Source organism: Nerophis lumbriciformis, linkage group LG07 (assembly GCF_033978685.3).
Source record: "Nerophis lumbriciformis linkage group LG07, RoL_Nlum_v2.1, whole genome shotgun sequence".
NCBI lineage: Eukaryota > Metazoa > Chordata > Actinopteri > Syngnathiformes > Syngnathidae > Nerophis > Nerophis lumbriciformis.
Window position 1 is genome coordinate 29,432 of NC_084554.2, and position 24,247 is coordinate 53,678.

General features: G+C 43.2%; 2 protein-coding genes and 1 long non-coding RNA gene across 6 annotated transcripts in view; all 3 read right to left on the reverse strand.

Moving 5' to 3' along the window:
- Positions 1 to 1,027: 1,027 nt before the first annotated feature.
- Positions 1,028 to 14,312, reverse strand: zdhhc23b (zDHHC palmitoyltransferase 23b). Its single transcript, XM_061935350.1, has 6 exons — positions 13,905 to 14,312; positions 10,762 to 11,361; positions 7,896 to 8,501; positions 7,643 to 7,810; positions 1,860 to 2,129; positions 1,028 to 1,734 (listed from the first exon to the last, which is right to left on the reverse strand). The coding sequence occupies exons 2-6, from the start codon at positions 10,887 to 10,889 to the stop codon at positions 1,695 to 1,697; spliced, it is 1,212 nt and encodes a 403-aa protein (XP_061791334.1). The 5' UTR covers positions 10,890 to 11,361; positions 13,905 to 14,312; the 3' UTR covers positions 1,028 to 1,694.
- A 4,592-nt stretch (positions 14,313 to 18,904) lies between these two features.
- LOC140678938 (uncharacterized) lies at positions 18,905 to 22,096 on the reverse strand. Of its 2 annotated transcripts, XR_012050521.1 has the most exons (4): positions 21,870 to 22,096; positions 21,574 to 21,765; positions 20,263 to 21,461; positions 18,905 to 20,125 (listed from the first exon to the last, which is right to left on the reverse strand). It is a non-coding gene; the product is annotated as an uncharacterized lncRNA (long non-coding RNA). The 2 variants fall into 2 exon arrangements; XR_012050520.1 differs by having other exon boundaries at positions 21,574 to 22,096.
- A 1,735-nt stretch (positions 22,097 to 23,831) lies between these two features.
- gramd1c (GRAM domain containing 1c) overlaps positions 23,832 to 24,247 on the reverse strand; it is a 66,778-nt gene continuing 66,362 nt past the window's right edge. For all 3 annotated transcript variants that reach the window (XM_061935347.1, XM_061935346.2, XM_072913427.1), the window contains one exon: positions 23,832 to 24,185. In XM_061935347.1, coding sequence (XP_061791331.1) covers positions 24,129 to 24,185 — 57 coding nt within the window. In that variant the 3' untranslated portion in view covers positions 23,832 to 24,128. The remainder of the gene's footprint in view (positions 24,186 to 24,247) is intronic.

Here is a 24,247-nt window from a genome sequence, read left to right on the forward strand (position 1 = left end):
GTGCTGCTGTAGCAAGTCCGTTTTTGTGAACTGTTTGTAAGGGTCCCCCCTTACGACATTTTAGCAAAAACATTTTTTCGTAAAATATGCATTTTCTTACATTTTCGGGTTTTGTCGGGACGCCTGATGACGTTTTGAGACATCTCCTACAACTACAGCACCACAATTGTGCTGCTGAAGCAAGTCCGTTTAAAAAAAAAAAATTTACGACATTTTAGCAAAAAAATTTTTTTCCGTAAAATATGCATTTTCTGCCATTTTCGTGTTTTATTGAGACTCCTGATGACGTTTTGAGACATCTCCTACAACTACAGCACCAGAATTGTGCTGCTGTAGCAAGTCCGTTTTTGTGAACTGTTTGTAAGGGTCCCCCCTTACGACATTTTAGCAAAAACATTTTTTCGTAAAATATGCATTTTCTTACATTTTCGGGTTTTGTCGGGACGCCTGATGACGTTTTGAGACATCTCCTACAACTACAGCACCACAATTGTGCTGCTGAAGCAAGTCCGTTTAAAAAAAAAAAATTTACGACATTTTAGCAAAAAAAATTTTTTCCGTAAAATATGCATTTTCTGCCATTTTCGTGTTTTATTGAGACTCCTGATGACGTTTTGAGACATCTCCTACAACTACAGCACCAGAATTGTGCTGCTGTAGCAAGTCCGTTTTTGTGAACTGTTTGTAAGGGTACCCCCTTACGACATTTTAGCAAAAACATTTTTTCGTAAAATATGCATTTTCTTACATTTACGGGTTTTGTCGGGACGCCTGATGACGTTTTGAGACATCTCCTACAACTACAGCACCACAATTGTGCTGCTGAAGCAAGTCTGTTTCTTTGAATTTTTTGTAAGGGTCCCCCCTTACTAACCCTGACCCTAACCCTAAACCCTAACCCTAAACCTAACCCTAACCCTCTAACCCTAACCCTCTAACCCTAACCCTAACCCTCTAACCCTAACCAACTCTTTTTCTTTATGCCCAACCACAACCCTAACCTAACCATTTTTCTTCTTTAGCCCTAACCCTAACCCTAACCCATTCCAAGTAGTCCTACCGAGTGGGTTCCAACTTACCTTTTTCCACTTAGTGTTGAGATCTGATGTTTTGCAAGAATCTTTTTGAAGGAGGTGGGGTGCGCAGGGATGGATCCTACGCATGAGAAGCACGCTCTACTGTGCGGCTCTTCTTCCACACTAATACGTGATTTGAGTATATTTCATGTCTTTTACTCTCTAACCACCTCACCTCTCTCTTTCTCTTTCCAATAACAAAAGGTATCTGTACCTCGCCTGATGTAAAAGTCACCACACATCATTTAATAATACACTTTCAATAATAGAGAAATGATCATCTATACAACGTTGAAGATTTGATCCATGTCATGTTATCAATGATACATGTCAAGTAAAACACCTAACCCTAAAAAAATAACTATGGTAATCTAGAGATGTAATTGTTGAATACAAAATGATAATATATGACTTATTTTGAACCTTTGGGTTGCAGGGACCAAACTTGAGGGTAGCTTGAAAGGTTGAACAAATCTATTGGTTTTTAAAATCAAAATGGCTGCCGCATTTTTCAGCTTGCAAGCATTATTATGTTGAATATAATGCTCATATACTGAATGGGATGGTGTGCAGACGTGCAGCAGGTGCGAGGCGGCGTCATTTTGTGCCAAATGTCATTCAGGCGTCACTGGATGGCGTGCAGACTTCCTGGATGGAACTAAAGCGTAGTGATCAGGAGACAAGTGAAGAGAAGGAACTTAGCACTGGGGAAGGCAGCTCAGCAGAAGGTGAAACACTGCCGCCCAGTGGACAAGATCAGAACAGCAACGACGGTTTCCTTACACCACGTCGGTCCGGCCGGAGGAGCGGGGAGTCCTTGGGCTCGCCATGCTGACGAATTCCACCCAGTTGCCTGGGAAACCACGCGAGTAGACGCCGGTGTCCACGACGAGGCCCCACAAGGCCCTGCGGCCGGACCCGTTCCTGAGGGCGGCCCTCGCCTCACGCTGGGTCACGTTGTAGCTGATGTTGAGCAGCTGCATCAGGAGCAGGTGCAGCAGGCCGCCGGTCACCACGCTGCAGTACCAGGCGCACGTGAAGCACAAGGCGGCGCTGGAAGACACAGCGAGGAAGACATTTTCAAAAACTGCACCATCACACGCTTCTGTCAGGGCCGATAGCGTATGCATTAATAGGAGTGGAGGAGGTGTGTAGCCGCAATTTGGAGCTTGTAATTATTTGCAGGGTTATACCCTAAGGCATGGGTGTCAAACTCTGGCCCGCAGCGGAATTTCATTTGGCCCTTGAGGCAATATCAAATGAACATTAGAGCTGGCCCGGCATATTGGGGGCGTGCCTTAAAGGCATTGCCTTTAGCATCCGCTTTTCCACCATGCAAACAGTGTGCCGGCCCAGTCACAAAGTCATGTGACACGCACACGCGCGCGCACGCGCACGCGCACGCGCACGCGCACGCACACGCACACGCACACGCACACGCACACGCACACGCACACGCACACGCACACGCACACGCACACGCACACACACACGCACACACACACACACACACACACACACTTTGAGCTGCGTGAAGAAATAGGTGAGTTTCTGCAAAGCAAAAGAAACAGCAGAGCTCCGGGAGCAAAAGTTTGTGTGTGAGCTGGCCTTTCTGTGTGACATCTCAAGCCATCTTGATGCGCTGAACCTGCAGCTACGGGGGCGGGGCCGCATCATCACAGATATGTACTCGTCAGTGAGAGCTTTTCAAACTAAACTCTGCCTGTGGGAGAGTCAGCTGCTGCAAAGAAACCTTGGCCATTTCCCCTGCCGCCAAACCATACAAACGCAGATCTCTACCGCCGTGTGCGCAGTTTGCTGAAAAACTCTGTGTTCCCGGCGCTGAGTTTAGCCGGCGATTTGGCGACTTTGATCATCAGAAATGTAGATTTGAGCTGCTTAATAATCCCTTCGCAGTTGATGTGGAAAAAGCACCAATTAACCTCCAAATGGAGCTGATTGAACTCGTGTGTTGACACAAAGTATGATGCTGTTGGCGCCACAATCCATCCCTGACACAATGCTTCAGCTCCGCACCCAAGCTGCTCAATTGCTCTCCATGTTCAGCAGCACTTATCTATGTGAGCAACTTTTCTCCTCAATGAAGATGACGAAAACGTCTCACAGAATACGTCTGACTGATGAACACTTTTGTTCGATAATGAAAGCCTGAGCCCCGACATTAATGAACTAGCATCCAAAAAAAGATGGCAAGTATCTGGCTACAACTACAGCACCACAATTGTGCTGCTGAAGCAAGTCCGTTTTTTGAAATTTTTTACGACATTTTAGCAAAATATTTTTTTTTTTCGTAAAATATGCATTTTCTGCCATTTTCATGTTTTATTGAGACTCCTGATGACGTTTTGAGACATCTCCTACAACTACAGCACCAGAATTGTGCTGCTGAAGCAAGTCTGTTTTTTTTAACTGTTTGCTTACGACATTTTAGCAAAAACATTTTTTCGTAAAATATGCATTTTCTTACATTTACGGGTTTTGTCGGGACGCCTGATGATGTTTTGAGACATCTCCTACAACTACAGCACCACAATTGTGCTGCTGAAGCAAGTCCGGTTTTTTTTTTTTTTTTACAACATTTTAGCAAAATATTTTTTTTTCGTAAAATATGCATTTTCTGCCATTTTCGTGTTTTATTGAGACTCCTGATGACGTTTTGAGACATCTCCTACAACTACAGCACCAGAATTGTGCTGCTGAAGCAAGTCCGTTTTTTTGAACTGTTTGTAAGGGTCCCCCCTTACGACATTTTAGCAAAATATGATATTATTGTGGTAATAAGGTCAACACAATATGATATTATTGTGGTATTAAGGTCAACACAATATGATATTATTGTGGTATTAAGGTCAACACAATATGATATTATTGTGGTATTAAGGTCAACACAATATGATATTATTGTGGTATTAAGGTCAACACAATATGATATTATTGTGGTATTAAGGTCAACACAATATGATATTATTGTGGTATTAAGGTCAACACAATATGATATTATTGTGGTATTAAAGTCAACACAATATGATATTATTGTGGTATTAAGGTCAACACAATAGATTTCAAGGAGCTGTAGGAGCTCCTTTTCGGGCCTGCTGACATCCCCGTACCTGTGAAAGACATTTTTGACAGCCTGAATGCCTTCATCAATGTCAATATTTGTATAAAGGCTGTCAATGTCTACAGTAAACAAGATGGCATCCGGGGCATGTGCAGGTTCTTGATCTTATCAATGAAGTCGTAAGTATCCTTGAGGTAGCTGTGGTGTCTAACGGAGAGTTGTGTTAAATAATAGTCAAACTCTGCGGTTCTATACGTCTCGCTGCCACAGTCAGACACAATGGGCCGGCTGGAGGGATCTCTTGTGGCTCCTTATGAATTTTTGGGAGCATGTAAAATCTGCGGGGCCGAGGATCCAGCTCACTCAAAAGGTACTTTTTTTCTTTAGCATGAATACATTTTTTAATAATAGATTGTGAACAATCTTTTCCACCATGGGGATGGTTTGGGATAGATGGGTTTTGTTAGTGGTTGGTAGTACATGGTAGGGCCGGGCGATATATCGATATACTCGATATACTCGATATATCGATATACTCGATATATCGCGGGTTTGCCTGCGATATAGAAAATGATTATATCGCGATATTGGCGTATACGTTCTCACGCAGTTGCTTTTAGCTGCGGGCATTACACTACAGGCGTTTCTCACTCTTTCTAGTCTCTCATTCTCACAGGGGCATAAAACAAGAGCACCTTCTTCCATACGTCACATAGTGTCGCGCGTGTAGCGTCACACGCCCTTGCCCAGCAGAGAGGTAGCAGCATGGCTAATGTTAGCTGAGGCAGGTGGTACAAGCGGAGCGCTGCGAGTGACAATACAAGAGAAGGTGCCAAACTGATCACAAATGGAGGAAGATAATGCCCAAAAAAAACAGCACGGGGTCCATCATCTGGCAGTAGTTTGGCTTCAAGCGGGAAGATATTCAGCAGTAATGTACAAAGTATGCAGCAGAAGCATTGCTACAAAAGGTAGCAGCCAACGTTCCCTCTAAGGTGCGCACTGCTCAAGCGTCCTCTGCACACAGCAAATATATGCTGCGCAACAAATCAAATCCCATCTGAATTCTAAACAAAATAAACACATTTATTCTGTGTAATTTTGCAATGCAACTCTGAGTGACAGTGACAACAAGCAGCCCTAACGGTGTTCGTCAACACCCTTCAATTGAACACCGTTTAATTATTGTAACGTCTATCAACATGCTTCCAGGACAGGAATTATATCCATCACTTTATTGAGCAAAACTGTTTATATTGGGCCATAACCACAACAAAAACATGAGTAAAAAACTTCTATCTGGAAAAAGTAGTCATTTTGTGGCGTACAAAGCAACTTGTCATCTGTCACCAACACGCATAGCACTAAGCCACTGCTGCGTTTATGGACACAGAAAAAGTGGGACAAGTCAAACATCACACAAAGTTACACTATGACTCCTCAGTCATACGTCTGCTTATTCTACTGTCATTTATTGTTAATGTATTTATATTAATCATGGAATGCTGTTACTAGAGAAAGTTACACACTTCATCCTACGCTTACATTTCATTGTGCAACATGAGGATGTTTAAATGTGATCTCTCAAATGATTTCCAAAGCAGGACATATTGTACAATACTAATCCAGAGCTTATGAAAAACAACATTTCTTTTATTTTCATTACAAGTGGGCCAAATCACTAATATTACAATATAATCTCATGAAAATGACTCCTCTCATTTGAGTGTTATTATACAAGATTGGTTTGAGACAGGTGTGCTTAGTGATGGGTCCGGCAACACCGATGCATCGGCGCATGTGTCGGTGCGCGTACCGCTTTTAGAAAGTCACGTGACCGATCATGGGCTGTTTTGGTCACGTGACCGATACGCCAACTGTGTTGCACTGACGCCTCCTCTGTGCCCTGTGAGCGGCTCTTTTCTACAGCCGGAGAAATAATAACAAAGCAGAGAAATCGTCTAAAATTGAATACGTTGGAAAAACTTCTTTTTTTTAAAAATAAAAATGTGTAAAAAAATAAAAAATAAAATAAATTCCCAGTCCACAAGCATCCTCATTCACAACACGTTCTCTTAGATTTCCATGTTCGCATTATTTATTGACTGTATCTAAAAAAGATAAAAATATATTTTTATTTAAATGAAGATATGAAATAATCCTAAATGAAATACAATGACTTGGTTTATATTATTGTATAGACTAGGTCAGTGGTTATCAAATGGGGGTACGCGTACCCCTGGGGGGTACTTGAAGGTATGCCAAGGGGTACGTGAGATTTTGTTTTAAATATTCTAAAAATAGTAACAATTCAAAAATCCTTTATAAATATAAATTTAAAAAAACTATCTTTTTTTCCAAATAGTTCAAGAAAGACCACTACAAATGAGCAATATTTTGTACTATTTAATCAATCAAAAACTGATGACATAGTGCGTTATTTTACTTCATTATCTCTTTTTTTCAACCAAAAATGCTTTGGTCTGATTAGGGGGTACTTGAATTCAAAACATTTTCACAGGGGGTACATCACTGAAAAAAGGTGGAGAACCACTGTACTAGGTCATCAAATCAGTGTCAGTTGAGTCGGTGCATAGGTTGCCTGTAGGGATTTTTTATGTCCAGCAGATGTCAGTATTTAGTGACACAGTATCAATACAGTTTTGCAATGTGTCAAAACGCTTCATGACGCCTCATCAACCCATCACTAGGTGTGCTGCTGGTATTGCCAGGTGTGATGTTGCTCACATGTGCTCCACTCAATGCTCAGGGACTTTTTGTGTATGCTCACACACATGAACAATTAGAGGCAGCACTACTAATTTGTTCTTTCATTTAAAAAGTCACCCGCGAGAGAAGAAGAGTGCTTGAAACTCCGCACGTTAACATCTCCGGCCGGTGCCACACCCAAAGACATGCGGAAACAACCTGCAGTGACAAATGAGCCTGACGTCTTCCATTTACAGATCAACACCATATGAAAACACAAGGAGATAACTTATTACATAGCGAAGGACATGGCCCCATAAACATCATCTATGCAACATTTTGACCAGAGAACCAACATTACATGTTATGTAGACCACTAGGAAGAGTTTTCAATTTAGAAAAATAATAATATGACTCCTTTAATGCGCCCTACTATATGCATCAAGTGTTCATTCAAGGTTAAGGCAAAATATCGAGAGATATATCGTATATCGCAATATGGCCTAAAAATATCGAGATATTAATAAAAGCCAATATCGCCCAGCCCTAATACGTGGTGTCCCCCAACTGTCTGGTGCCCTCCCATATATACATACTGTGACCTGTCCATCTGGTTTGATAACAATGGGTTGTTCCTCTTTAGACTCAAATTCGTCCCGCGTCAGGTTGGGATCTTAAATGGATCAATAGAACTTCAATGGTGATGCAGTTTGATATGGCCCAGCCCTACTTGAGCAGTGTGGACTATGAAAGATGGAGGAAGTGAGGTCACAACCTGTATTGCTGGTAGACGCCAGGGCAGTACAGCAGGGCGAGGAGGAGGTTCTGAGCGGGACACACGCTCCGCAGCACCAGGCTGATGCCGTACAGCGAGGTCAACAGGAAGATGAGCAGGGTCAGCAGGAAGCTGGCGTGGTTGTCCTGGCCCACGCAGTGATTGATCCTGAAGGCCAGAACGGCGAGGGAGGAGAAAAGACAAGACATTGATGACCAGGATGGACGCTAGCTTGAACGGTGATGGAACGCACCAGACACAGTGGTGGTCGTGACGCAGCACGCACACGCCACAGATGCGACAATGTCCCGCCCTCAGGGGCCGCGCCACCCCACATAGCGGACACCGGCTAAGCGCCGCCTCCAGCGAGCGTCCCAGCCGGTCGCCTACTTTGACGTCCGGCCTCCCGCCACTGAGAGGAGGCTGTGGGAGCACGACGCCCGGGTCTCTCTTGGTGCGGACCAGGCCAAGCAGGGTGAGCGTGACACCCCCTGTTACCAGGGCAACCTGGGAGGGGCCCACATCCCCGCGGGGCAGCACCTCAGTGATGAACATGTAGTACATGTAGGCCAAGGAGAAAAGAGCCAGGCTGAGGAAGAACAGCGTCCGTCCCTTCTTGCGCTGGGTGAAGTAGTAGTACCACAGCACCAGGACGGGCACAACCCACAGAACCAGCGCGCCCAGAAGGACGTTGACGGCGGCCAAGTGCAGCAGTGCCGGCAGGATGAGCAGGGGAGGGATGACGGACAGGTCCACTTTTCGGGCGCCGCCCGACAGCCAGGGAAGACGGAGACGGTCGCAAATGACGGCGGCCACCTGGGACAGAGATTCTGGATTCTGAGGCTCCCTTTTCAAAAAGCTGCAAGAAGAAGAAGAAGAAGAAGAGGGTTACAGCTGCAAGGCAAGATGACTACAACCACCATCTTAGTCCAAGAAATAGGACACTCTTATGGCCCTTGGCGCATTATTGGGGCTTGCTGGGGATCCAAACCCCGACCTTCTCTCAGAGAGAGAGAGACACTGTCTGTCTGTGTCAACCTTCTCCTTTGGAATCGGATAATATTTGAGGACTCAAATACCTAAAAATATCGGAGTATCCTCTGGACATTTATTTAATGAAAAGGAAAAATTCCAAAACCATAAACGGTGATAATGACGACCTCTGTAAAACTCCTGACGGTTAGTACTACCCTTGGAAATTGAAAAGCTCCAAAAAGCATGATTGAGAGCCACACTTTGATAAAGTTATAGACGGACTAACATTACTTTGCTAGCTAGCTTAAATGCTAACATGAAAGCAAAAGTCATTAACATCATTCCCAATAGGACACGTCATACCACAATCTAGACGTGCATAAATATATTACTGTGTGAGCAACTAAGATGTTCACATTCCATGTCAAGTTGAAACATACGCATGTCTTCTCAACCAGAAGTGAAACAAAATGATCACCTACTGTAAAGGAGGCACTAGAAGATGCTATGTTTTTCCTACAGGTTGAACCCTGCAGCTTATAAAATGGTGCAGCTAATTTATGATTTTTTCTTTGCCGACGGCCATAAAGCAAATCGTTTTCATTAATCACAAGCAAAGCAACTGAATAGGTGTGTTGTTTGTGTTACGGCGCCATCGGTTTGGAAACAATTAAGGGATGTCAATAAACATTTACAAAATATTTCTGTGTAAAGAACACATTTCACAATGTATACAGCTTTATTCATTTAAAAAATGTTTTAAACGTTCACAAATTAAAATGGAAGAAAATAAACATATTTAAACACAAAAACAATACGGATTTAATGAAGCCAAAACCATATTTAATGTTTCCTCTGCGAAGAAAGCATAGTGTGTGGTTATTTATTCAGGTATTAAAAAGATTGAACTTGGGTAAAAGATTTACAGTGCGAATAAGTACCGTATTTTCCGCACTATTAGCCGCACCTAAAAACCACAAATTTACTCAAAAGCTGACAGTGCGGCTTATAACACGGTGCGCTTTATATATGGATTAATATTAAGATTCATTTTCATAAAGTTTCGGTCTCGCAACTACGGTAAACAGCCGCCATCTTTTTTCCCCGTAGAAGAGGAAGTGCTTCTTCTTCTACGCAAGCAACCGCCAAGGTAAGCACCCGCCCCCATAGAAGAGGAAGCGCCTCTTCTTCTACTGTAAGCAACCACCCGCCCGCGTAGAAGAAGAAGAAGCGCGCGGATATTACCGTACGTTTCATTTCCTTTGTGTGTTTACATCTGTAAAGACCACTAAATGGCTCCTACTAAGCGACAGGTATCCGGTTCATGAAAAGACGCAATCTCTCCATCCGCACACGGATTACTATTTCACAGCAACTGCCTAAAGACTTTCAAGAAAAGCTGGCTACTTTCCGTGCATATTGTAAAAACAAGATAGCTGAAAAAAAGATCCGGCCAGAGAACATTATCAACATGGACGAGGTTCCACTGACTTTTGATATTCCTGTGAACCGCACTGTGGATACAACGGGAGCACGTACGGTGAATATACGCGAAGAGGCCGGGTGGCTTTTTTCACGCAGCTCCGTCCATGTTGATATACGACTCCGTGCGCGCCCACATCACGCTGGTTTTTAATATATTATTAAAGTTTGACTGACCTATCTGACTGTTTTTTTGACATTCCTTTAGCGCAGTTAGATGCGGCTTACAACACGGGGCGGCTTATAGGTGGACAAAGTTTTGAAATATGCCGTTCATTGAAGGCGCGGCTTATAACCCAGGGCGCCTTATGGTGCGGAAAATACGGTAAGTTACATTTAAACCAGTGTGGGTGGCACTGGGAGGTGGGTAAAGTGTCTTGCCCAAGGACACAACGGCAGAGACTAGGATGGCAGAAGCGGGGATTGAACCTGGAACCCTCAAGTTGCTGGCACGGCCACTCTACCAACTGAGCTATACCGCAATATTGTGATCAAAAGGATAACTGTGATCATTTTGGTCACACAATTTTCATTCGATGTCAAATAGCCTTTGTAAGGACCATGAATGTATTTCTAGAATGGCATTCTAACTTGGACCTTTCAGTTTTCTATGAAAAGAATGCAGACAAAAGGTAAGTAGATCAGAAAGAAGATGTTATTACCGGTCACACATGTCGTCCAGGTCCTCACAGTCGCAGCAGCAGGCGGCCACATGGCTGCGCTCGCCTCGTCTGTTGATGTACTCGCAGCAGCACAAGGCGTCCTCTTCCTCCTCCCGCCTTGTCTTCATGGTCACCAGCAGGTGGACTAGATGTGATTGTTGATGTACTCTTCCTCCTCCCGCCTTGTCTTCATGGTCACCAGCAGGTGGACTAGATGTGATTGTTGATGTACTCTTCCTCCTCCCGCCTTGTCTTCATGGTCACCAGCAGGTGGACTAGATGTGATTGTTGATGTACTCTTCCTCCTCCCGCCTTGTCTTCATGGTCACCAGCAGGTGGACTAGATGTGATTGTTGATGTACTCTTCCTCCTCCCGCCTTGTCTTCATGGTCACCAGCAGGTGGACTAGATGTGATTGTTGATGTACTCTTCCTCCTCCCGCCTTGTCTTCATGGTCACCAGCAGGTGGACTAGATGTGATTGTTGATGTACTCTTCCTCCTCCCGCCTTGTCTTCATGGTCACCAGCAGGTGGACTAGATGTGATTGTTGATGTACTCTTCCTCCTCCCGCCTTGTCTTCATGGTCACCAGAAGGTGGACTAGATGTGATTGTTGATGTACTCTTCCTCCTCCCGCCTTGTCTTCATGGTCACCAGCAGGTGGACTAGATGTGATTGTTGATGTACTCTTCCTCCTCCCGCCTTGTCTTCATGGTCACCAGCAGGTGGACTAGATGTGATTGTTGATGTACTCTTCCTCCTCCCGCCTTGTCTTCATGGTCACCAGCAGGTGGACTAGATGTGATTGTTGATGTACTCTTCCTCCTCCCGCCTTGTCTTCATGGTCACCAGCAGGCGGACTAGATGTGATTGTTGATGTACTCTTCCTCCTCCCGCCTTGTCTTCATGGTCACCAGAAGGTGGACTAGACGTGATTGCAAATACAAATGTTGAAGCCACATTATGATCCTGTCAGAAATCTGTGTGGGGTTCCATGTTCGGTACATGCTTGCGTTTGTGTATAGTTTAATATGGCAGTAGTAGTGTAGTGTATGTTGTAGCATAGCATAGTATATTATAGCATAGTATATTGTAGTATAGCATACTAAAGTAAAGTGCAGTGTTTCTTAACCATAGGGCTGACTAAAGTGGCAAACCTGTATTTTCATTTGCAATTTATTTTTTTAACAGTTTATCTAAGAAACATTTATATTATAAATTATTTATTTGTATTTTATTGTATTAATTTACATATTTCAGGACTATAATTATTGAATACGATTAAAATCAAAGTAGGGTAACTTACACAGTTTAGTAGTAACATTTGAGTGAGCCCTGACGTTGGTATAGTATAGCATAGTATAGTATATTGTAAAATAGCATAGCATAGTATATTGTAAAATAGCATAGTATAATCATTATACTATAATGTATTGTAGAATAGCATAGTATAGTAAATTGTAGTATAGCATAGTATAGTATAGTATAGTGTATTGTAGAATGGGGCAGGGCCGACATCCGGGCAACTGAGCTACATACGGGTTCTTCGAGCCATAGCAACCTGACTGGCGTTGAAAACAAACCATCGCCATTACTCTTTAACCTGTCGACCTGCGCTGATTAAACCCGTCATTCTGCCTCCAAAATGCCAAAAAACGGTGTTGTTTTTGGTTGTGCAAACCACAACTGGAAACAGGGAAAACAAAGGTCGTATTTTGTTCTGCCAAAGCGTGCTAAAAGCCCACAGAGACGAGACAAATGGCTCGCAGCTTTACACCGGGAAAACGAGGACGCTTCTCACTGGAGTCCCCCAAAATCCCGGGTCGTGTGTTCGGATCACTTCGTTTCTGGTAAATATAAGGAACAAAAATCCACCTTCTTAACCACAACTTGGCTATACCGTCCATGCTAATGTTGAACCCGTTGAATTTTTACTGAATAACGTTCGACAGCTGAAGTTGTTGTTGTTGCACAACAATAACATACGGTATAAAGGCTATTTCCAGTAATTCAGCAAATAATAAATCATAATACTGAACTGAATTTGAATGAGCTCTCTACAGATATAATAAATATACAGATACTGGTAGCCACCGTGTCATCCTTATTATCATTTATCAACATACCTTGGGTGATTTAACCATTTTTATGTGATTTATTCGTTATACAACAACCGAAGCTAACAACCGACCTGGTGCGCTTGTGAGGTAGACATAAAGATTTCCAAATTCCATGTCCGGCCATTGTGTAGGATTATCATCTGCTGGAAGGCGGTAAGGGCAGTCGTTTAATCCAACTACAGAACATTTTAACTCGTATCTTAACCTAGCCTCACCGGAAAGACTATTTACATAATCATACGCCATTTAGAACAGTTTAAAATGCCGTGAAATCTCGTTAAATGCCTTTTCTGTCAATGCTGTGTTCGCTGTGAGCTGGTTTGTTTTCAACGAATTCAATATGGCGACCGCGTTGCTAGGGGATTGGAGGGTGGAAGTGACGTAGGTCCGCCCTCGCCCATAGCATAGTATAGTAAATTGTAGTATAGCATAGTATAGTGTATTGTAGAATAGCATAGTATAGCAAATTGTAGTATAGTATAGTGTATTGTAGAATAGCATAGTATAGCAAATTGTAGTATAGTATAGTGTATTGTAGAATAGCATAGTATAGTAAATTGTAGTATAGCATAGTATAGTATAGTATAGTGTATTGTAGAATAGCATAGTATATTGTAGAAAGTATAATGCATAGTAGTTTGGGAGCAGTGGAGAACAAAATGTCAGACAAGCCCAGTCTAAACGAATGCAAATAAATACAATTCGATAAAAAACGTTGGTGAACTTGTGCGAGAGATCACATTAAAAGAAAAACGTCCCGATAAAGTTTGTAATTGCGAGGTCATGTGCCGCCCTGCTGTCGCCATGGCGACGTCGCTTAGCAAAACAATCTAAATATTACGTTTTATGTTTCCTAGGTTGGCAAAAATAAAAAATAAAGAAACTTTTACTACTTCCTGTAACCACTGAGGAACAAGTTCGATACTTAATCGTTCATTTGGGCTCAATGTTGGACAAAGTCTCCATTCCAGCGAGTAAACGTGTCACAAAAAGCAGTCAAAGATGAAAGAAAGTGGAACATACCAGAACATTTGACACGCCACAATGTCCCCGCCTGTGTGCCGGAAGTCAGCAGGTATTCCTCTTCCGGCGCTTTAAATGTACTTTCATCAAAACGCGTCTTCCACTCGAGTGATTATGTTCGCTGTTTGTCTTCCACTCGAGTGATTATGTTCGCTGTTTGTCTTCCACTCGAGTGATTATGTTCGCTGTTTGTCTTCCACTCGAGTGATGATGTTCGCTGTTTGTCTTCCACTCGAGTGATGATGTTCGCTGTTTGTCTTCCACTCGAGGTCGCTGCTTCTGCCTTGCGTGTTCGTGCAATGAAAAAAAAAAAAGAAAAAGCTTTTAGTTTTTTTCAGGATGCACGTTGATCACGTGACGTCACGTGATGTTGCCTTGCCCCATGACGTTATGTCACGTGATATTACCTTGCCCCGCCCAGGGCTGCAGAGGACGCACGAGCCGTCTTAATGTAGTGGCCGCGTCATTCTATACATGTTTGGCATATATATCTTATATTATCATATATTATATATAAATAATATTCTACTTTGTATCGTTGATTCATTGTTGTAAGTTTTCATGAAAACCTGTTATGTAGGACAACGATTTGATTCTTCCCAAATACGTCTTCTTCGCTATGTGTAAGCAGTCACCCACACACATGATCCTAGCGTGCTACCTAGTGGCTTCATAATGTACAGGTGCACTACACCTTAGTGGCCTCTGATGTTTTTGTCAATATGACACACCGTCGCTACAAATACTTTTTATCACCAAAAATCTGGAGATGGCAAAAAGCCGCTGCCTGACCAGGGCTCAGAAAATCTGCAAAGACTCCTCCCACCCCCACCAAGGACTGTTTTCACTGATGGACTCTAGAAAGAGGTTCCGCAGCCTCCGAAGCAGAACCTCCAGGTTCTGTAACAGCTTCTTCCCTCAGGCCGAACGCATCATAATTATCCCCTCAACTCCCCCCAAAATGGATTAACTCGCTGGAATAAAAAAACATACATCCATAAACCTGGATGCATATGAAAAAGTGCAATATATTTATCTGTACGGTATCCTATTTATTTATTTATATATGCACCTTATTGTTTTTTTATCCTGCACTACCATGAGCTAATGCAACGAAATGTCGTTCTTATCTGTACTGTAAAGTTCAAATTTGAATGACAATAAAAAGGAAGTCTAATTCTAAGTTTAAGTCTAAGTCTAAAAACGTGTTTTGTGGCCAAACGCAAAAAGTGAAAGCCAGAATGTAAAGATGAAAGTTATGGTGTCAAACTTGTATTTCACAAATGTAAATCTTTTTTAAAAACATTTTTTAGACCGCCTTTAATGAGACAACCGTGTAAATGAGAAGTGTGCAGACATCCATCCATCCATTTTCTACCGCTTGTTCCCTTCGAGGTCACGGGGGGCGCTGGAACCTATCTCAGCTACAATCGGGCGGAAGGCAGGGTACAACCTGGACAAGTTGCCACCTCATCACAGGGCCAACACAGATAGACAGACAACATTCACACAATAAATGTAAAAATAGTGCCAATTAGACCACCTTTAAGGAGACAACCGAGTTCATGAGAAGTGTGCAGACATGACGTTCATTAAAGCAGGCACAAGACATTGAAACAAGCTTGTAAACTTGTGGAATTAAGTCCTGACGTTGAGCAAGTCAAACACATCGTTGAAACAACATGCTTTTTGACAACGTTTAAACAACTTCGGGTTCTAAACTTGATTTGACCTTTGAAATCTGATCATTTCCCAACCAATAACATGGATTCACGTTACGACACAAATGTTGTATCAATGTCAATCAATCAATCAATGTTTATTTATATAGCCCTGAATCACAAGTGTCTCAAAGGGCTGCACAAGCCACAACCACATCCTCGGTACAGAGCCCACATAAGGGCAAGGGAAAAACTCACCCCAGTGGGACGTCGATGTGAATGACTATGAGAAACCTTGGAGAGGACCGCATATGTGGGTAACCCCCCCCCCCTCTAGGGGAGACCGAAAGCAATGGATGTCGAGTGGGTCTGACATAATATTGTGAGAGTCCAGTCCATAGTGGATCCAACATAATAGTAAGAGTCCAGTCCATAGTGGGGCCAGCAGGAAACCATCCTGAGCGGAGACGGGTCAGCAGCGCAGAGATGTTCCCAACCGATGCACAGGCGAGCGGTCCACCCCGGGTCCCGACTCTGGACTGTGTCCCCCCCCCCTCCACAAGGGAGAGGGGAGCAGAGGAGAAAAGAAACGGCAGATCAACTGGTATAAAAAGGGGGTCTATTTAAAGGCCAGAGTATACAAATGAGTTTTAAGATGGGACTTAAATGCTTCTACTGAGGTAGCATCTCTAACTGTTACCGGGAGGGCATTCCATAGTACTGGAGCCCCAATAGAAAACGCTCTATAGCCCGCAGACGATTTTTGGGCTCTGGGAATCACTAATAAGCCGGAGTTCTTCGAAGGCAGATTTCTTGCCGGGACATATGGTACAATGCAATCGACAAGATAGGACGGAGCTAGACCTTATAGTATTTTATACGTAAGTAGTAAAACCTTAAAGTCACATCTTAAGTGCACAGGAAGCCAGTGCAGGTGAGCCAGTATATATATATATATATATATATATATATATATATATATATATATAGGTATATACAGTATAGGCGTAATATGATCAAACTTACTTGTTCTTGTCAAAAGTCTAGCAGCCACATTTTGTACCAATTGTAATCTTTTAATGCTAGACATAGGGAGACCCCAAAATAATATGTTACAGTAGTCGAGACGAGACGTAACGAACGCATGAATAATGATCTCAGCGTCGCTAGTGGATAAAATAGAGCGAATTTTAGCGATATTACGGATATGAAAGAAGGCCGTTTTAGTAACTCTTAATGTGTGAGTCAAAGGAGAGAGTTGTTTTAGTAACACTCTTATTGTGTGACTCAAAGGAGAGAGTTGTTTTAGTAACACTCTTAATGTGTGACTCAAAGGAGAGAGTTGTTTTAGTAACACTCTTAATGTGTGACTCAAAGGAGAGAGTTGTTTTAGTAACACTCTTAATGTGTGACTCAAAGGAGAGAGTTGTTTTAGTAACACTCTTAATGTGTGACTCAAAGGAGAGAGTTGTTTTAGTAACACTCTTAATGTGTGACTCAAAGGAGAGAGTTGTTTTAGTAACACTCTTAATGTGTGACTCAAAGGAGAGAGTTGTTTTAGTAACACTCTTAATGTGTGACTCAAAGGAGAGAGTTGTTTTAGTAACACTCTTAATGTGTGACTCAAAGGAGAGAGTTGTTTTAGTAACACTCTTAATGTGTGACTCAAAGGAGAGAGTTGTTTTAGTAACACTCTTAATGTGTGATTCAAAGGAGAGAGTTGGGTGGAAGATAATTCTTCAGATTCTTTACTGATTCGCCTTGTGTAATTGTTTGGTTGTCAAATGTTAAGGTGGTATTATTAAATAAATGTCGGTGTTTAGCAGGACCGATAATCAGCATTTCCGTTTTCTTGGCGTTGAGTTGCAAGAAGTTAGCGGACATCCATTGTTTAATTTCATTAAGACACGCCTCCAGCTGACTACAATCCGGCGTGTTGGTCAGCTTTAGGGGCATGTAGAGTTGGCTGTCATCAGCATAACAATGAAAGCTAACACGTATGATGTCACCTAGCGGCAGCATGTAAATACTAAAGAGTGCAGGGCCAAGAACCGAACCCTGAGGAACTCCGCACGTTACCTTAACATAGTCCGAGGTCACATTATTATGGGAGACGCATTGCATCCTGTCAGTAAGATAAGAGTTAAACCACGACAAGGCTAAGTCTGACATACCAATACGTGTTTTGATACGCTCTAATAAAATATTATGGAAAGCAGCGCTAAGATGAAGAAGCAGCAACATAGATGACATCCATGGTTAGCAGTAGATCATTAGTCATTTTTGCGAGGGCTGTCTCCGTAGAGTGATTTGCCCTGAAACCGGATTGAAAAGGTTCACAGAGATTGTTAGACACTAAGTGTTCATTTAGCTGCTGTGCAACAATTTTTTCAAGGATTTTCAAAATAAAGGGAAGGTGGGACACCGGTCGGTAGTTTACCATGAGGTCAGGATGGAGGTTAGGTCTTTTGAGCAGAGGATGAATAACCGCTTTCTTGAATGCTAGGGGAACAGTGCCAGAGGAAAGTGATAAGTTTATAATATTTAGCACTGATGGACCTAATAATATAAAAAGCTCCTTGATAAGTTTCCCAGGAAGTGGGTCAAGTAAACATGTTGTTTGTTTTATCCCATTTACACGCCGTAATAGTTCCTTTGTTATTCCATCAAAAAGAGAGAGACTATTTTGTATTGCAGTATCCGTCGTAGATACAGTTGTATCTGTGTTCATAGAACCCAGTTGTAGCTGGGATGCGTTGTCTTTAATCTCCTTTCTAATGAGTTCAATTTTCTTATTAAAGAAATTCATAAAGTCATCTGCCGAGTGGGTGGAGCTATTGGGAGGAGTCCCTTGTTGGGTTAGCGATGCTACTGTACTAAACAAAAATTTAGGGTCGTTTTTGTTGAGGCGGATGAGATTTGAGTAATATTTAGCTTTAGCTAAGGTAAGCATGCGTTTATAAGATATTAAACTATCACTCCACGCTTGATGGAAAACCTCAAGCTTAGTCGCGCGCCATTTGCGTTCCAACTTTCTACATGATAATGTGAAAATACAATTATTTTGCAACGTTGTTTTCAAGTGAATGTTAAGGACATGTACATCTAGTCAACATTGTATCAATGTAAAAATACAACTATTTTGCAACGTTGTTTTCAAGTGGATGTTAAGGACATGTATGTATAATCAACATTGTATCAATGTCTTGTGACTCCTGGGATCATTTTATGTGGCCCACGAAAGCTTGCAAATAAATGTGTCAAACTACTTTGACTTTTCCCACTAAATATATTCCTTCTTTCCATGAAGTAGTGCATCACACATTTCACTTTGTTGTCTGTCCCAACATAGACAGAAATTCAGTCTTGATCCGGGTACACCAGGATGGGTGCTGAGACGAAGCTCCTCTTCAGGCACCAAAATGCCATACCTGCTTCCCGGTTCCACTGAAAAGGTCTGCTGGTTGATGTAAGTGCATGAAGGGGTGCGGCCAATTTACTGATATCTTTGATAAATCGTCTGTAGAATCCAGTGAATCCCAGAAAACGACATAATTCGGTACGGGTATAGGGTTGAGGCCATTCCACCACCGCCTTCACCTTCTTGGGGTCAGCCTTGATATGTCCCTTTTCAATGACAAAACCGAGAAACTCAACTGAAGAGGAATGAAACTCACATTTTTCAGCTTTGACAAATAGGCGGTTCTCCAGTAATTGTTGAAGGACGAGATGGACGTGGTGCTGGTGCTCCTGAGGGTTCTTGGAAAAAATGTGTATGTCATCCAGGTAGACCACCACAAATCGATCAATCATATCTCTAAGAATGTCATTGACAAGGGCCTGAAAAACAGCGGGAGCATTGGTCAGTCCAAAAGGCATAACTTTATACTCAAAGTGGCCCAGGTGAGTGTTAAATGCTGTCTTCCACTCGTCTCCCTCCCTGATGCGGACCAAATGATACGCATTACGAAGATCTAACTTGGAGAAGATGGTGGCAGGAGTGAGAAGTTCAAAGGATGAATTAAGCAGAGGTAGAGGGTATTTGTTCTTAATGGTGATACAGTTCAGTTGACGGTAGGCTATGCAGGGACGAAGTGACCCATCCTTCTTGCAAACAGAAAAATCTGGCAGCTACAGGTGACTTAGATGGTCTGATGATTCCAGAAGCAAGGGACTCGGAGATGTAATCCTTCATCGCTTGTTTTTCAGGGAGAGACAAGTTATACAATCGACTGCAAGGGAGAGCTGCATTAGGGATGAGGTCGATTGTGCAGTCGCAAGGTCTGTGAGGTGGAAGAGACAAAGCTTGTTCCTTACTGAATACGGCGGCTAAATCGTGGTAAACTTTGGGGACTCGGGAGAGGTCCACCGGAGGTGACGCTGGTCTCGGACTTTCGGAATGAACTACTGCAGACTTGAGACAATGAGCATGGCAGTGGTTACTCCAAGCCAGAATCTTGCCAGTAGCCCAAGAGATGTGAGGATGATGTTGAACGAGCCAAGATCGGCCTAGGACGAGGGTGGCTACTGGAGCGTCCAAAACCCAGAAGCTGATGATCTCTGTGTGGTTACCAGAAAGGGTAAGAGACAAAGGTTTAGTGCGGTATTTGATAGGGCCCAAAGGATGGCCACCTAGAGCCTGGGCGGAGACAAACATTTCTAAAGGTATTAATGGAATAAACTTCTTTTGGGCGTACCTTAAGTCCATGAAACTTTCGGCGGCTCCGGAGTCCAGGTATGCGTCCATGAACAACGTCCTAGCTTCCCAAGTCAAGCTTGCGGGGAACAGAATACTGGGGTTCCTCCTGGAGGGAGTTGTGGGGACAGTTGTATGGCTCACCAGGATCCCCTTGACTGGTGAGCCCAATCTTTTGGCCGAAAAGTGCAGTCGCGTATCTGATGATCTGCCCGGCCACAGTATAGACAGAGTCGAAGTTGGAATCTCTGTCCTCGTTCCTCAAAGGATAGTTGGGACCTGCCAATTTGCATGGGTTCTTGAGGTGTGGTTAGAACCGGTCTTACGGTGCCAGAACTTCTGGTGAGGGGACGGTTGGTATATCCAGAGACTCTTGCAGATGCTGTGCTGCCATAGTCGCTCTTCCTCTCCGCCTCACGTTCCATAAGTCGTTGGTCGAATAGTAGGGCTAACTCAATGAGGTCTTGACAGTTAGAAGGTCTAACCCGCAACAAACCGTCCTTAATAGAGTCATTAAGTCCTCTTCAATAAGCGCTCTGAAGTGCCTTGTCGTCCCATCCACTCTCTGCCGCCAGGGTTCTAAACTCCAAAGTATAAGTAGCCACAGATCGGGGGCCCTGTCGCATGGAATGGAGTCTGGAAGCGGCGTCTCCACCATCAACAGGATGGTCGAATACCGCCAAAAATTCCTTGCCGAAAGCAGCAAAATTGGCGTTAAGCCCTGAATCCATACTGAGAGCAGACGTGGCCCACTTCAGTGCAGGTCCCGATAGTAGGGAAAATATAAAGGCAATTTTAGCACCGTCATTAGCATATCGGGAAGGTTGGTGTAGAAAAATGAACTCGCATTGAACCAATAAGCTGCGACAGTGTTCGAAACTTCCCTCAAAATATTTAGGGCTTGCTATCTTTGGTTCCCGGTGGGGTGTAGCTCCCTCGGTGGCGAGTGTATTGGGTGTGCTAATGACAGGTGTTGGTGGTGTCACCTGACCGGTGCTGAGGTTGTCGAGTCTGGACAACAGGCTGGCGAATGCAACGTCCAATTTGTCCTCTAGGGTGGAAAAACGGAGCTGGTGTTGTTGGAGGACAGACTGGATTGTGGACAAGTCTGTACTGGGGGAAGTCCGAGCCACAGGTCCGGGCGAAGACTTAGGGGTGCCGTCTGGTTCCATCTTGGTCGGAACATACTGTTATGTCGAACTGGGGAAGGAGACGGCACGACAACAGAATATCAAGCTCAACAGGTTTATTGAGTGCTTGATGAGTGTATGCTACTATGTGTTTGCATGAGAGACTATGTGTGGAAATTTACCATATGAATACCGTAAGGTTTGTTGAATGATAAGCGTCCAAGTCCAAAGGGAATGATCCAAGAGGAGGTTCAAGGTCCGAGCGGGGGTCGAGGGCAGGAGGGCGAAATCCGGTAGTCCAAAACCGGGTCAAGGATCGGGGAGAGCAAGCAGAGTCCGGGAGGGAAATATGGCAGCGGAGGTACACAGCGAGGCTGAGACACGGGAAACGAGAGACAACACTGGGATCAGGAAATGAGGCACAAGGAAACAGGCAAATAAGCCAGAGCAAGAGGGCAGTCAGAGACGTGAAGCTTACTGCGAGCAGAGCTACGTTCTGACGACGATGAGTCAGCGTGGAAGGTCCCTCATCAAAGCCAGGTGCGTTGGGTGCGGCTGCGGCGGAGTGTGGGCGCGTCTTTGGTGCTCACAGCGGAGCTTCTGAGCGCTCCCGCAGAAGAAGGAAGCACGGAGCGCGTGTGCGCCGTAACAATTTTTGAATTGACTATGTACAAGTATTCATTTTCTGCTCCTTCCAGCACTGTTGTTTTTACTTCAACTTTTTGTCCAATCAGAATTCAGCTAGCTTATGTTGCCATGCTGTACCAAATCTGCCCGGGGCCTTCAGAATCAACAATGCACTCGAAGTGAACGGACACATACAGTTGATAGACAGTTGCGATAGCCAATCAGATCACGAGTTGTCAGTAAGGCCTTCTAGCTGGCCTCACGTTGAACGTGACATTGACACATCTTGTGATTGGATACTCACCGGGACCATTAGCGGATGAATTTGAGAACACATACAGTTGATAGACAGTTGCGATAGCCAATCAGATCACGAGTTGTCAGTAAGGCCTTCTAGCTGGCCTCACGTTGAACGTGACATTGACACATCTTGTGATTGGATACTCACCGGGACCATTAGCGGATGAATTTGAGAACACACACAGTTGATAGACAGTTGCGATAGCCAATCAGATCACAAGTTGTTGACAGTAGCCTCTCTAAGTAGCCTGATGTTGTGATTGGATACTCACTTGTCACTCCAAAGTGAGTATCCAATCACAAGTTGCAACTTAGCAGGAAGCAGGAAGTGTTGAAACACAAAGGAGGAGAACAAAACGTTGATTAGGTGGCAGATATATATTGTGATGTTATGAGCTAGGTAACATAAGAACTCCATTACCCAGCATGCCACAGTAGTGAAGAGCATGCAGTTATGCCGGCAGCGGGATGTTATTGATGAGCACGCTGTGGAGTAAACTTTTAAGAACTCAGCCGTCTGCATCTTTTATGATGAGACAAGACAACATACGTATATATTTGCAAGGCCAATTTCAAGAAGGATATTTAAAGAGAAACTACATCTTGTGAGGCCATGTTGCCGATGAAATGGGGAAATGCCCGCCATTTCCACTCCAATCAGCCGACGACGAGCGGTACCACTGGCTTATACGGTGTCGAATTGGTGCTACAAAATGTGAGTTCAAATATTTTATTTCTATATTTTTCCACGTTTATAATGTTTTTTGCAATTTAAATTTTGACAGTACCACATAAGATATGTTTTAATTGCTGATGCAGGTTTATTGATTTTTAAATGCGCCAGAAAATAACCCAATTTGTACACTGTTGATGGGTTCAATGCAACAGTAAATGTGTTTCTGTATAGTATTTTGTACACTGTTGATGTGTTTCAATTGACAGTAAATGTGTTTCTGTATAGTATTTCTCCAGCAATGGTCATGTGGTGACATCAATGATGCTTTTTGCTATTTTGAGAGGTCATCATTGAAGTCATCACTTGGGAACGCACTGATATGTATGAATATATGTATATGTTTACTGAGGGCCCCCATACAGTAACTGTGACGTGGCCCTCAGTTAAACATGCCTGCTGTAAGTCCTCATTCTATAGCACATACTGGATGTAGACTTTAGGACAGGAACTCTTCAGCTAACAAGAGGATTTGGAATCGCTCACCAAAGAGAGAAATAATGTTTAATAACTGTTCATTTCACAACAAATTCAAACATGACAGCATATCTTTAGTCAATAAACACTAAAGTCTTTTTGCCAAAGTAGCAGAAATAATGATTGAATAAACCTGCAGTTGGAGATATCAACATTGTGTTAACACTAAATCAAACAAATGTGTTTTTATTGCCTTTTGGAATATCTAATAAAAGAGAAATGACTTTTATTTTGTCAAAGTAAATGTCAAGAAAACACATTCTCAACATTTCTGCCCAAAGAAAAACACCTTCTCAACATTGGTTGCAAATCATGCGATTTAATCCAAGGAATTCAAATTGATCTAAAACAGAGCGTGGTCCACATCAAAGCCCTTGTGCAAAAATTAAAATGTGCAAACTTGTAAACAAACATTTGAAATAATGATTGACTTTCTGGCCATGAGAGACAAAATAACATATTTACATTTGCAACTATGGCCCAGGTGATTGTTAAGAGTTCAGTCTGCAGCATTAAAAACTAGCATGCGTCACCGTGGCAACGACATGGCACTTTGTCAACAGGCAGCGGAGCGAGGGGGGTGGGGGTTGGGGGGTAGTGTCACTGCCTGGTTTGATTGGCAAAGTTGTGCTGCAGCAATATGAGAGAAGTGCGCAGCTGGGAAAGAAATAGAAAGCCATGGTTCACTAAAGTTCAAACATTGTCTTGTCATCCACACG